The sequence below is a fragment of the Antedon bifida genome, chromosome 11, assembly GCF_963402885.1.
Source record: "Antedon bifida chromosome 11, ecAntBifi1.1, whole genome shotgun sequence".
NCBI lineage: Eukaryota > Metazoa > Echinodermata > Crinoidea > Comatulida > Antedonidae > Antedon > Antedon bifida.
Genome location: NC_136236.1, coordinates 3,957,910 through 3,970,875, shown reverse-complemented (window position 1 = coordinate 3,970,875; position 12,966 = coordinate 3,957,910). Strand labels below are relative to the sequence as shown.

At 31.6% G+C, this 12,966-nt stretch overlaps 2 protein-coding genes across 2 annotated transcripts in view; one reads left to right on the top strand and one right to left on the bottom strand.

Annotated features, from left to right (window-relative positions):
* Positions 1-12,966, top strand: part of LOC144855828 (N-acetyltaurine hydrolase-like) — a 64,717-nt gene that overhangs the window by 11,081 nt on the left and 40,670 nt on the right. The window contains exon 9 of the mRNA XM_078713768.1: positions 3,617-4,123. The gene's annotated coding sequence lies outside the window, so the exon portion shown is untranslated. The remainder of the gene's footprint in view (positions 1-3,616; positions 4,124-12,966) is intronic.
* The window catches only part of LOC144855792 (hepatocyte growth factor receptor-like), a 38,406-nt gene that overhangs the window by 4,942 nt on the left and 20,498 nt on the right, over positions 1-12,966 (bottom strand). Inside the window, exons 6-14 of the mRNA XM_078713731.1 lie at positions 9,352-9,525; positions 8,711-8,868; positions 7,623-7,755; positions 5,342-5,478; positions 4,726-4,899; positions 4,185-4,290; positions 2,467-2,739; positions 2,017-2,166; positions 914-1,157 (exon numbers count right to left, since the gene is read on the bottom strand). Of these exons, the coding sequence (XP_078569857.1) occupies positions 914-1,157; positions 2,017-2,166; positions 2,467-2,739; positions 4,185-4,290; positions 4,726-4,899; positions 5,342-5,478; positions 7,623-7,755; positions 8,711-8,868; positions 9,352-9,525 (1,549 nt within the window). The remainder of the gene's footprint in view (positions 1-913; positions 1,158-2,016; positions 2,167-2,466; positions 2,740-4,184; positions 4,291-4,725; positions 4,900-5,341; positions 5,479-7,622; positions 7,756-8,710; positions 8,869-9,351; positions 9,526-12,966) is intronic.

The window sequence follows — 12,966 nt, the reverse complement described above, 5'->3', positions numbered from 1 at the left end:
GCAAACAACATTTAAAATAAATGAAAATTCACAACAGGCTTACGGGGAAGGCAAAATAAAAATCTTACAATTTTTACTTGGTGTGTTCAGCAGAGGGTTCTGTTCCTCTACAATGGTACCATTCGCTGCAGGGGGATCAACATTTAGAGTGAAAAATAATTTTAAAAAGTCAGCCTCCAGAAAGGAAAGATTACTGATGTTATACTACTACTGTACTACTAAGTTTGTATGGAATATTTGAAATGCCAAAATTCAGAAAAATTAGTAGATAACATCATAGTTTATGAGAATAATTTTTAAAAGTTCGAATGGAATATATGAAATGACAAAATTCAGAAAAATTAGTAGATAGTTTATGAGAATAAATTTTGAAAAGTAGATACCTACAAACCTCTAAAGCTCTGTTTAAACTATCAAACTAGTTTGACAAAAAAAAAGTAGAATGTGTCCAAATATGGCGGTGATATTCACAAATGTCATGTCCATAAATAATTTAAAAAAATAAGTACTGTATGTAATACAAAGTGGTTTCGGTTGGAGACTGACTTTGAATGTGAAAAAAATCAGCAAAGAAAAATATAACTACAAAAGCAAAAGGATTTGGATAGCAAAATAAAATATTTATGCTAACATTTTCAGGGTTACAACGAAAAGCGAGATGATTATGTAGATCTAGATTCAATTAACATCGTTTATTTTACATACAAAATAAAGAATAAAACAATGGTAACCAAATTCTTCTGAAAAATAAAGGAGCTTAAACTCCTTAACCTGAGTTTGAATAGACAAACAAACTAAAGGAACTTTAATTCCTTGAGTTTGAATAGACAAACTAATTAAAGGAACTCAAACTCCTTAAGACGCTGTTTGAATTGGCCTTTATCCTCTGAAAAATTCACAATTATATACTTACTATTAGAAGACGAAGGATCAACACGGTACGCTTCCGGCCTGTAGTGGACAGCAGGTTCGTTAGCCTCTAGATATTTTGAGCGCATTCGCCGTTTATAAAGCAACATGAGAACGAGTATGACAACGAATATTACGATAAATGAGGACGCGGCGATGAGGATGTAATGCCAGTACTCTGGCCCTGTGTCTACCTCCCCAAAATACTGGAGGCTTCCTACTTCATAACGCAGATTGCCAACTGTTACCTGAAAATAATAGTATTATGGTGTATTACTGAATAATTTTCCTTCCAAAAAAAATAATAGCTAAAGAATAGCAAAAATATGGATAATGTTTGAGAGGCAAATTGCCTGCAAACATCTTTTCAAAGAAAATATAAACAATTTATTGATAGTTTTTTTTTTTTCTTGCGCTTAGAAGAACTTATTTTAATAGTGCATTTATTGTTTTTTTTCTCTTGTTTATCTCCGTATTATTGTTTTATATGGAGCCATTATGACTTATTGAAATCTCAATGTACAATCAAATGTATCATTATTTAGTTTTTATTATTATATACTAAACTGAAACTGAAACAATACATAATTGAACAAGACAAGCAAACGCTACATGACCAAAACAAAGAAACAGAAAACCTTTTGTTTATCTCCATATTATTGTTTTATATGGAGCCATTATGACTTATTGAAATCTCAATGTACGATCAAATGTATCATTATTTAGTTTTTATTATTATATACTAAACTGAAACTGAAACAATACATAATTGAACAAGACAAGCAAACACTACATGACCAAAACAAAGAAACAGAAAACCTTGCATCAAGTGTCAAAGTGTTACTGCAGTAACTGCTTATTGTTTGCTCTAATAAGTGACCGACTTATAAACTTCTACATTGAAACATAAGTCTGACAAAAAAAGTGTGACGTGCCCAAATATGGTAGTGATATGACCTTGTTTTCCATATATGGGCACATCACATTTTGTTGTCACATAAAGTTTGAAAGTGTAGACAGAGCTTAAAATTAAATGTTATTGCATTAAAATAATGTAGTTACTGCAGTAACTGCAGTAGAATAAGTTTGATAGGAAACAAAACTTACTATAACAGGGTGTTCCTCTGTGGTATCCTGATCAAAATGCGGTGGTTGACACGTCAATACCGTGTTGGTTAACTGCGTTACATTACACGCCTGCTCGTCAACTTTTACTTGAACATCATCGCGTGTCGCAGCTAAGTTCAAGTGATTACCCTGAAAAAAAAATGTACTATATTAAAAATGTTATTAATGCAGAATCTTTTACTAGAAATATTATGTAGCATGTAACTGCTAGCTGGTACTGTATCATATGCAAATTCTGTGATACAGTGTCACATATGTGATACTTAGTGTATATCATAAGCCATTAAACCTTAACTAAATACAGGCACCATATGATTCATGTGACGCTGTATTACAGAAATACATATGATACTGGACATTATAATGTCATGTGGAAATATAGTAATACAGAGATGTACCATCAATGGATAACATAAACAAATAAATTACCATAATTTCCAGTGGGTATGTATTATCTTTGAGTTGCCGAACTGAGTTTGTATCTTCAAATTGATAATAAATTGGATCGGTGACAATCGTCATTTGTAGTATATCAAAATCAGTTTCGGTATCATTTGAAGTGGTGTTTGTAATCTGCATAGCATTGTCTACATTATCCAAGATGAACGCAACGTCCACTTCTGTTGGTGTTTCTACTTGTGAGCGTGAAATGTCTGGTGAGGTACACGTCATCTGCGTGCCATTTGAATTCGTTGTACAAGGCTATAACAAAATATCGGAAAAATGGAAAAAAAATATATGAAAAAATTAACTGATGAATTTATCAATATATGGATGGTCGTACATTGCTATAACAAAATATTGGCAAAAATAAAAATAAAACAATTATTTGAAGAAAAAAAAAGAAACCAGGCTATACAAAAATATTGGAAAAATGGTAATAAAAAAAAAATGATATGACAAATTAACAGATGAATTTATTATGGATGGTCGTACAAGGCTTTAACAAAATGTTGAAGAAATGAAAATTAATAACAAAAAATTATTTTTAAAAAATGACTTGAACAGGCTTGAAAAAAATATTGAAAAATGGAAATTAATAAAAAAAAATTAACTGATGAATTTAAAAACAAAAAATTATAGAAAAAAATTTAAATTTATGAATTTATTATAATGGATGAATCATTATTATTATTATGTATAATTTGATACATAGGCAGTGCAGTTATGGTACAAACAAATATAATAATAGGGGCCTAGTTAATAATAACTGAAGTTTATAGCCTTTTGGTTGTGCAGTAACATACACCTGGTGCTCCAGGTATAGAATATGCAAATTAGGCCTAGCATTCTTGGTTGGGCAGTATGCTGTTGGGCTTGGTAGTGTAAAGTACTATAGATAGAGCCTCCCTGTGGTTTTGTGTATCAGTGCTGTTTAGTAAGCTAGAATTGTAGCTGTTTTTGTGCATTAGAGACATATCTCTGGGGCTTAATTTACAATTAAGTACTGTAAGAGATATTTAAGCTATTAATGTTATGTAGTGGTCTAGGCTTATGGTAGTATTCTATAGAGTAGTCTATAGAGATATGGGCTTTACTTTGCTATTGTATACTACCACTTGTTTTTATTTGTTTACAGCCAATCAGAGTGGATAAGGGATACAATAAGTTTTGTAAGCAGTTACAGTTTTAATATGGTATGTATATGAATGGATCAATAATGCAGATTAATTAATGAATGGATCAAAATATATAGATGAATCAATCAATTGATATGATAAGTGAATAGATCAATATTTATGGATCAATAAACTTATGGATTAATAAACTTATGGATCAATATGGATTAACATACAAGCCCTGGATTAATATACTTATGGATCAATATACAATGGATTGTCAATATACAATGTATTATATACTTAAATGGATCAATAAACTTATGGATCAATATACTTATGGATCAATATTCCTATGGATCAATAAACTTATGGATCAATATACAATGGATTATTAATATACTGTACTTATGGATCAATAAACTCATGGATCAATATTCTTATGGATCAATATACTTATGGATTAATATACTTATGGATCAATATTTATGGATTAATATACATATGAATTATGGATCAAAGTACAGGTATGTTAAAATATTATTTGAACTTTTGTCACTAAGAATTTAGTTTAAAAAACATACTTACCGAGTTAAACTCTTGATACTCTGTTCCTAAATATACGGTTACTATGATTTTGGGTTCCATTATTATATGCAGGTTCGACCCATATACATTTAATGGTAGACCACCACTAGAATAGATATCAATAAATATTACATAAATTAATTTAAAAAAATATGATCTTCCTCTAAAAATAACTCTGAACATCATGATTGAGATTTGACGAATAACATTATGTACTGTACATTTAAACATACTGTAAGAGGGCCTTTGCAAACATGGTTATAAACACCTATTGCTGATTTGCTTGTCGACAATGTATAGGTATATTTATAATTCAATAGTGATGCTGTAGTGTTGACTTAAATGTTGTTTGCTTTTTGCATTGCGTATGTAGAACTCTCTCACAGCCCCACTACCTTTCAGTAAAAATCATTCTACAGACCCTCCCCCTTTTGCACCCCTATCCCTTTTTGTACCCCAACCCCTCCCCTTTTTGCACCTTAACTCCTCCCCTTTTTGCACCTTAATTCCTCCCCTTTTTCGCTCACGTTAGGCCTATTACCTGAGAATGCTTATCTTTGGATTCATATTTGTTATAACTGGATCATCTATGTAATGATATTGCTCTGTAGAATATTTTGTAGTATAGGTGTCAAATGCAATGTTTATTTCCGATGACGTTGACACCATTTCTGGAATTCCCACAGTAATACATGTTGCCATTGTTTCCACTTCACTATAAAAAAAAACAGAAACATAATTCAGTGTGAAATTTCTCCAAATTATTTGTTAGGGACATAGTTTATAGCGCCCTCTCTTATTTTCTTATGCTACTGTAAATTCTTCCAACATTTCAATTTTCTAAGATGGGACAACTGCCTACCTGATATTTCAATCTTTTATTTCGGAATCTCTGGTCCATAGAAAGTAAAAATTACATATAAATGAAATAAAATAAACAAGACTAATTTACTACTACTCATCTCAGGATTGCATTCCACCTGGAGAGCATCTTCATCTGATATGAAATATGCCAAATGTTATACAGTATACGTGAGCACACTCGACTTAAATTTCAACCTATAGAGCTGTATTGTCCAGGTTGAAATATTCCAGGCTAATTTACTAGCAAATTGTGTCAATTAAATTAACTAATTAGGAAAACCATAAATTCTCACCTGATAATGGTACATTCCATTCCACCGATCTTTATCAGGCGTGCGTTACCAGCCGTTAAGTCGGAACCATAGATCTGAAGATTAGTGCCTCCAGATATAGGCCCATATGGGGGATAGAACCCTTCAATGTTTGGATCCTGAAACAAATAAGAAATTCATATGAAGTTCACTTTGTCATCTTTCAATTGAACAAATTACATAAAAGTAGACATACAGGTAACGCCTTAAAAACGCTACTGGTACTGGTTCAAGTAACCGTATACATAGTCATTGACATAAAGTTGGCATTTGGATTAATGCTACTTTATTATTTATTATTAAAAATAAGAAAATGAAATTAATGAGACCAAAAACACCATAAAATAGTATAAGCTATTTTCAAATATTTGCTTGAAAGAAACCTTTTTTTTTTACTTCAAAATGTAAAAATGATGATGAAAACATAAAAAGTAGATCAGTCGCTGAGGCCGCAACTTTTTTAATTACATTTAAATTTGTTTCCACTATGAATTTATTTCATCATTTTACTATATGTTGCGATGCTAAAAAATGCGGACTAATCACATTCACTCCATTAGGAAAACCGGCTTTAATATTGAATACCGAACATCTTAAAATTATTAACACTTCTCTTTGTATTCTAATGATCTGTCGATGAAATGAACTTTAAACTTTCAAAATCAACAAACCATATCAAGAAACATTCATTAACATATCAAGTTAATCTGTCTTGACCTATTTATATCTTTTCTCGTATTCTTAAATCCATTGCAATTTGTTGTTGGAATTGCTTAGTTGACAGAAAATTATAATGATGATGCTGTTACCAAACTAAATATATTTTCGTAAATCTAAAAATTCCATATATTTTTATATTTGTTGACAATATTTTATTGTACCAGTATGTTCATTTTTTGTATAATAATATGAGGTAATATATGACTATAGTAAACAAAATTGGATTAATTTTTTTCTGACCGTCATAACCAGGTAATTCACATGTATGTAAACTAACCAGCAATAAGGAAGAATGTGTGTTTATTGCATTGTTCTTCCCGCATATATAACAAAATTGCATTTCTTTTCTCTGACCGTCACAACCAGGTATTTTGAAATTGCCCCCTTTTCTACTGTCAAAGAATGGTCATGTATGTAAACTAACCAGCAATAAAAGGAAGAACATGTGTTTATTACGTAACAAAATTGCATTTTTTTTTTCTGACCGTCATAACCGGGAATTTTAACATTTCCCCCTTTTCTACTGTCAAAGAATGGTCATGTATGTAAACTAACCAGCAATAAAAGGAAGAAAATGTGTTTATTACGTAACAAAATTGCATTTTTTTTTTCTGACCGTCATAACCGGGAATTTTAACATTTCCCCTTTTTTACTGTCAAAGAATGGTAATGTATGTAAACTAGTTATATACCAGCAATAAGGAAGAACGTGTGTTTATTGTGTTCTTCCCGCATCATATAGGGAATGTAATTGCTTCCTATTTCGAAATCCTTGCCAAACCAGGATAAGGCATTATACAATTGATTGGCCTTGATTAGAAGGGAATTTTTTTGACAAGTATTGTCCTACTTTTCAATCTGAGAGGAAATATAGACTAATTCTATTTAATCTACTTCTGTCAATTATAGATATAAATTTAAGTGTTTATTAGAGGATATTACGGTAGAGTCTACTAGAGGGGAAGTTTCTTGTGAATTCAGAAATTTCATTTTTTTTTTACTCTGTATACAGTACTACAGTATGATTCTGGGTTGGTTTAAGGTTGGACTATTTAGAAATTATTCCTCTCCTTGGTTGGACTTATTATGACATTAATAAGTTTATAATTCATAAAACATTATAGAAATCTCTCTCTCTCAATGAATTCTAATCAAATCCTTCAATGAAACGCCACCCTTTCAATCAGACCCCTTTATTTAATCTACACCCAGTTCCTTCAACTACACCCCTTTCCTTGAACTACAGTACCCTATAACCCCCATACATCCCTTTTCCTCCAATGACAACCCTTTACATTACACCCCTTTGTTTCAACTACACTCCTTTCCATCAACCCCTTACCGCTACATAATTTACTTACAACGTATGAAAAAGTAATTTCAGACATCTACACCAATTTTCTTCAACTACACCCAGTTCCTTCAACTACACCCCTTTCCTTGAACTACAGTACCCTATAACCCCCATACATCCCTTTTCCTTCAACGACAACCCTTTCCATCACACCCCTTTATTTTAACTACTGTACATTGATTTACTTACAACGTATGAAAAAGTCATTTCAGACAAAGCAATTCCTGTGATTGTATATGGAATAAGATCACTGTTCACATTGATGGAGACCGTAACAATTCCTTTTGTTGGTTCATCAACTGCAGCAGTAATGCAAGTTATCCTGCAGAAAAAAATATTAAAATTAAAAACCAAAATCAAAAATCTACATTTTGTCAAGTTTTAAACATGTATTTTTTCTATAATCACACTGTTTATTGCCTCACATAGACTTCATTAATTATAGTACTTTATTGTAGTAGAAGAATGTACAGTAGTTACTGCAGTAACTGCAGTAGAATAATTTTGACATGATCCATATTATTTTACTCCCTTTTGTATTTTTGTATTCATGACTTTTTATATTTATAATTGTTTGAGCTAGTCAACAAAACTAATTTGCTTTTTGGAACAATCAAATTCTGTATCCTGAATTCTTTTCATTTGAGGATGTATATTTTAGGCCGAACCTATAATTGCGCATAATAACCTTTGACATAATTTTGACTGTGTTTATAGTTCATTTAAATATCTTTCTTTTTTCTGCTTTGCCCTATTCTGAAATAAAGCTATGCTCTGTCTACACTATCAAACTTTATATGACAAAAAAATGTGATGTGCCCATATATGGACATGATGATGTCATATCACTACCATATTTGGGCACATCACACTAGTTTGATAGTGTAGACAGAGCTTAAGAAATGAATACAAAAATGTGTCTACAGCAGTAAACAATGTTTACAGATAACTCCTTGTTAATTTTGTAATAAAGTACACCATACATTTCTTGACATGACTCGTGTAAGTCGTCATAAGGAACATGATGCGGTAGATAAGTCACTTCCTTTGATAGTCTTTATATATAGATATATACTACCTACTCAAGGTGCAATTTAACCCACAGATTACCACTAGTTCCTTGTACTGATTTATTCATTGTCTTTTAAACTTATGAGTAAAGTGACATGTACGGTATGCCACCAACAACTAATTTTAGAATTTGGTGTAGTTGCAGAAGCTATCACAATTTTATCACTGCACATGTTTATGATTGATAAGTTAAGTAACCAACTTACACATGTAATTCACTTTTTTCTGGAATCGGAGTACAGATAACTCCTCCTGGTAAATTGATGGCGTGGGTACCCCTTGTCATGTTGACACCGACACCAAGGTTGTCACCGCTTATTATCAACTCTGTTCCCCCTCCCAATGGCCCTGACAGGGGCGATATCTGAAATAAAGAAAAAGGCAAATTAACCATTTGTAGCAACAGATTGATTGCAAAGTTAGCATAGTATCAGATTAAAAAAAATGAATGTAGATGGTTGGCAAGATATGTACAAAACATGTCTAGGAATAATAAATAGTTTATGTTACAAAAGCATATGTATAGGCCTAGAGTGTTCCGGATGGATTTAAATTTTCCGGTAAAGATTTCTTTCACTTCTCATAAACACAATGTAGATGCCACCTTATATTGGAAAAAGGCCAACTTTCAACAAAATATTAAGACATTTTAAAATATTGAAAAGTAATACTGCGTGGTACCACTCCCTTGGATGTGCTGCCTTGGATGGAGATTGTGGATTAGCAATTTGATGTATATTCACATTTTAACAAATCTTAGACTTACTGCAGTAAAGCAATCACTTACTTCATAACTACTGCAGTAAAGCAATCAATTCATAACTAATGCAGTCAAGCAATCACTTACTTCGTAAATAGCTGGTAGACATGCTGCCTGACTCCAGACTACACCTGCACCAAAGCATTCATTTTGGCTTGAGCAATAATCACCACACCAGCCACAGATGATGGGGTCTTCAGTTGTCACACAAGTTGAACAGTCTGGATACTGGGAACAGTCGTTGATTGGTACTTGAAAAAGCTGTAAAAATTGAAAGGAAGTTTTAAGTTGAAAAACACAAACTTTCACCATAATATAAAGCTGTCTTATACACTATCAAACTTTATGTTACAAAAAAATGTGATGTGCCCATATATGAACATGATGTCATATCACTACCATATTTGGGCATATCACACTTTTTTGTGAAGACAGAGCTTAACACAAGGAAATTAAACCAGATTTATGGTTGATTATTGATACTTTGTACATGGAAGGATATCTTTATTGGAAGACTCTTTGTCTGACAACATGAAGAAAGAACCCAAAGAGGAGGCTTGGATGTAGTATGGTAGCAGACATGGAGTTTTATAGTAGCAATTGAAGTGAATGCAGAGTTTAATGAAAGATGGAAGGGTTTTTTTTCACATCCAACAGCAAGTTTCCTCACCAATTACAGACTGGATAAACTGTAAAGTACTGTATCGTGCTTATAAACTAAGTCTCATTTGAGGATTGGGTAGAGGACTTCAGTCATGAGTTAAAAACCTGCCACTTGTATTGGAAGACTGTTTAAGCATCAAGCTACAACTCCACTATGCTGTGGTTATGAATAAAATGATGGAATAAAAACTGCAAAATAACTCTACTCTGAAATTGCATTGGCCTCCTTAAAATACAAATTATAATAATTACACTCATATACTCTACACTAATTATAGTCATGCCTCATTCAACTTTCAAAGAAAAAAAACAGTTGTCTAATAATTTCTGAAATAACAAACAATGAGGACCTGTAATTCATGTGTGTAGTCTGTCAATATAATTATTCCCATTGCATTTCTTACACACTCTCATTATCTAATCAATTCTATGTCTTGCAGGCTTCTTGAAAGTAAAAGCGTTCATTCTTCTGCGCTCTATCATTTCAGATCTTGACGGCATTAAAGATGCAGTCAACATACAAAATAATATTTTTTTTAAATATCTGTATTGCTTTAATAGTTTGAGAAAATGTATATAACTTGAAGTGTAAAAATGAACTTTGGGAGACTTAGTAAATGCTCAGTAGAGAGAATCTTTGTTAAATTTGTGTGAATTGCTTATACCCGAGAGTGTGCCGACATCAATGTTATCAAAAAAAAAATCCAGTTTAAATCCATGTTTAAAGCTCTGTACAAGTTGATGCGCCCAAATATGGTACTGTAGTAATATAACATCATCATGTCCATACAGTACATTTGGCCACATCACATTTTTTGTCACATAAAACTTGATAGTTTAGACAGAGCTAATACAAGAATTTGTCTTCTATCATTTTATCTCCAAGATATACTGTGCAGTGTATAAACATCTGATAATTCTAATTCTAATAATGATAATTCCTTTTTATTACAATTCTTTCGCTCAAGTATTATAAATGTGTATATGTATAAAAGTTGCATCGCATAGATTGGATTTTATTATTTATTTATTATTATTTTCACTTTGCAAAGTATAATCTTATTCTTTATTTTACTATCAAACAGAACATGAGTATTTGACAGTTTTTTTAGTTCCTTTTATATTTTTCATCAGCGTAACCCTTTGTAACTTCATATAGAGTACTGTTAGTCCTTTCACCATTTCCACCTTGTGTTATAGTGGGCAACAGCATCTTTAAGCTTGAATTCATTCTCCAATATAATGGTACGAATAACGCATTATGGATTGCTAATCACTCACACTGCCTCAGGGAAAGTGCTGTAACTTTACCGTCCCCTTTATAAAAATCAGTGTTTGATTAATGATGCTATTATCTAGCGAGGGGAAAATATCTTTAGAGAAAATGTAATGGAGGTTTGACATTTGATGTATGTTGCCATGGAATCTCACAAAGGGCATGGATTATCCATCTTAAAATCTTCAATTTATAGCATCTCAGAGTATAGTAAAGTGGCATAAACAGTCTGGTCAATATGCCTTCCTACAGTACTATTCAAGAGTCTTGGGTTTAAATCTCAATATAGGCCAGTAAAATGACGTAAGCACTCTAGTCAATATGCCTTCATACTAATTCAAGAGTCTTGGGTTTAAATCTTGTTATAGTCTAGTAAAATGGCATAAGCACTCTATTGAATATGTCTTCCTGCTAATTCAAGAGTCTTGGGTTTAAATCTCATTAGAGGCTAGTAAAATGGCGTAAGCACTCTAGTGAATATGCCATCCTACTAATTCAAGAGTCTTAGGTTTAAATCTCATTAGAGGCTAGTAAAATGGCGTAAGCACTCTAGTGAATATGCCATCCTACTAATTCAAGAGTCTTAGGTTTAAATCTCATTATAGTCTAGTAAAATGGCGTAAGCACTCTAGTGAATATGCCATCCTACTAATTCAAGAGTCTTAGGTTTAAATCTCATTAGAGGCTAGTAAAATGGCGTAAGCACTCTAGTGAATATGTCTTCCTACTAATTCAAGAGTCTTAGGTTTAAATCTCATTATAGTCTAGTAAAATGGCGTAAGCACTCTAGTGAATATGCCATCCTACTAATTCAAGAGTCTTAGGTTTAAATCTCATTAGAGGCTAGTAAAATGGCGTAAGCACTCTAGTGAATATGTCTTCCTACTAATTCAAGAGTCTTAGGTTTAAATCTCATTATAGTCTAGTAAAATGGCGTAAGCACTCTAGTGAATATGCCATCCTACTAATTCAAGAGTCTTGGGTGTAAATCTCATTAGACAAGTATTTAATCCTAAGCCATGAATATAATTAGTATATTACAAGTGAAAAGAATGTTTGTCTATAATGATATATCTAGGATTCAAATCCAATTAAAAAATTATTTTAAGTTATTTATTACAAAAAAGAAAAGTAAAGAATACTGATACAGAATACTGAAAAAAAGTACAATTTTAAAATACATCAAATATAAATAATATTAATATATACATTTTTACAATTTTGAAAATAACATTTATTTTGATTTTACAGATTTGTTTGAAAAATGTCTACAGTTGCAAAAAATTATATAAACTTATTTATACAATTAATAAAAAATGTTAAATGAGTTTAATTTACTAGTAAAGAATGTATCTCATTGCTTTTGTGTATTATTATGTACACTCACTACACTCTTGTTGACAACAAAATTTAATCTACAAACAGTTTGTTGGCCATTTTGTTTTCATAAATCATAAATCAAGTTTATTATCATTTGTTCCCATAAATCAATGTTTTTCCCATACATAAATGTTTTTCATTTATGCCTGTATCCATCTGGTATATTCTATTTTTCAATGTTAAGCTCTGTCCACACTATCAAACTAGTTTGACAAAAAAAGTGTGATTTGCCCAAATATGGTAGTGTTAAGTTTAAATATGGTACTGCTATGACATCATCTTGTCTATATATGAGCACATCACATTTTTTTGTCTCATAAAGTCTGATGTATAGACAGAGTTTTATTCCTTTTATAATACAGTATGTGTAATATAAACTACTC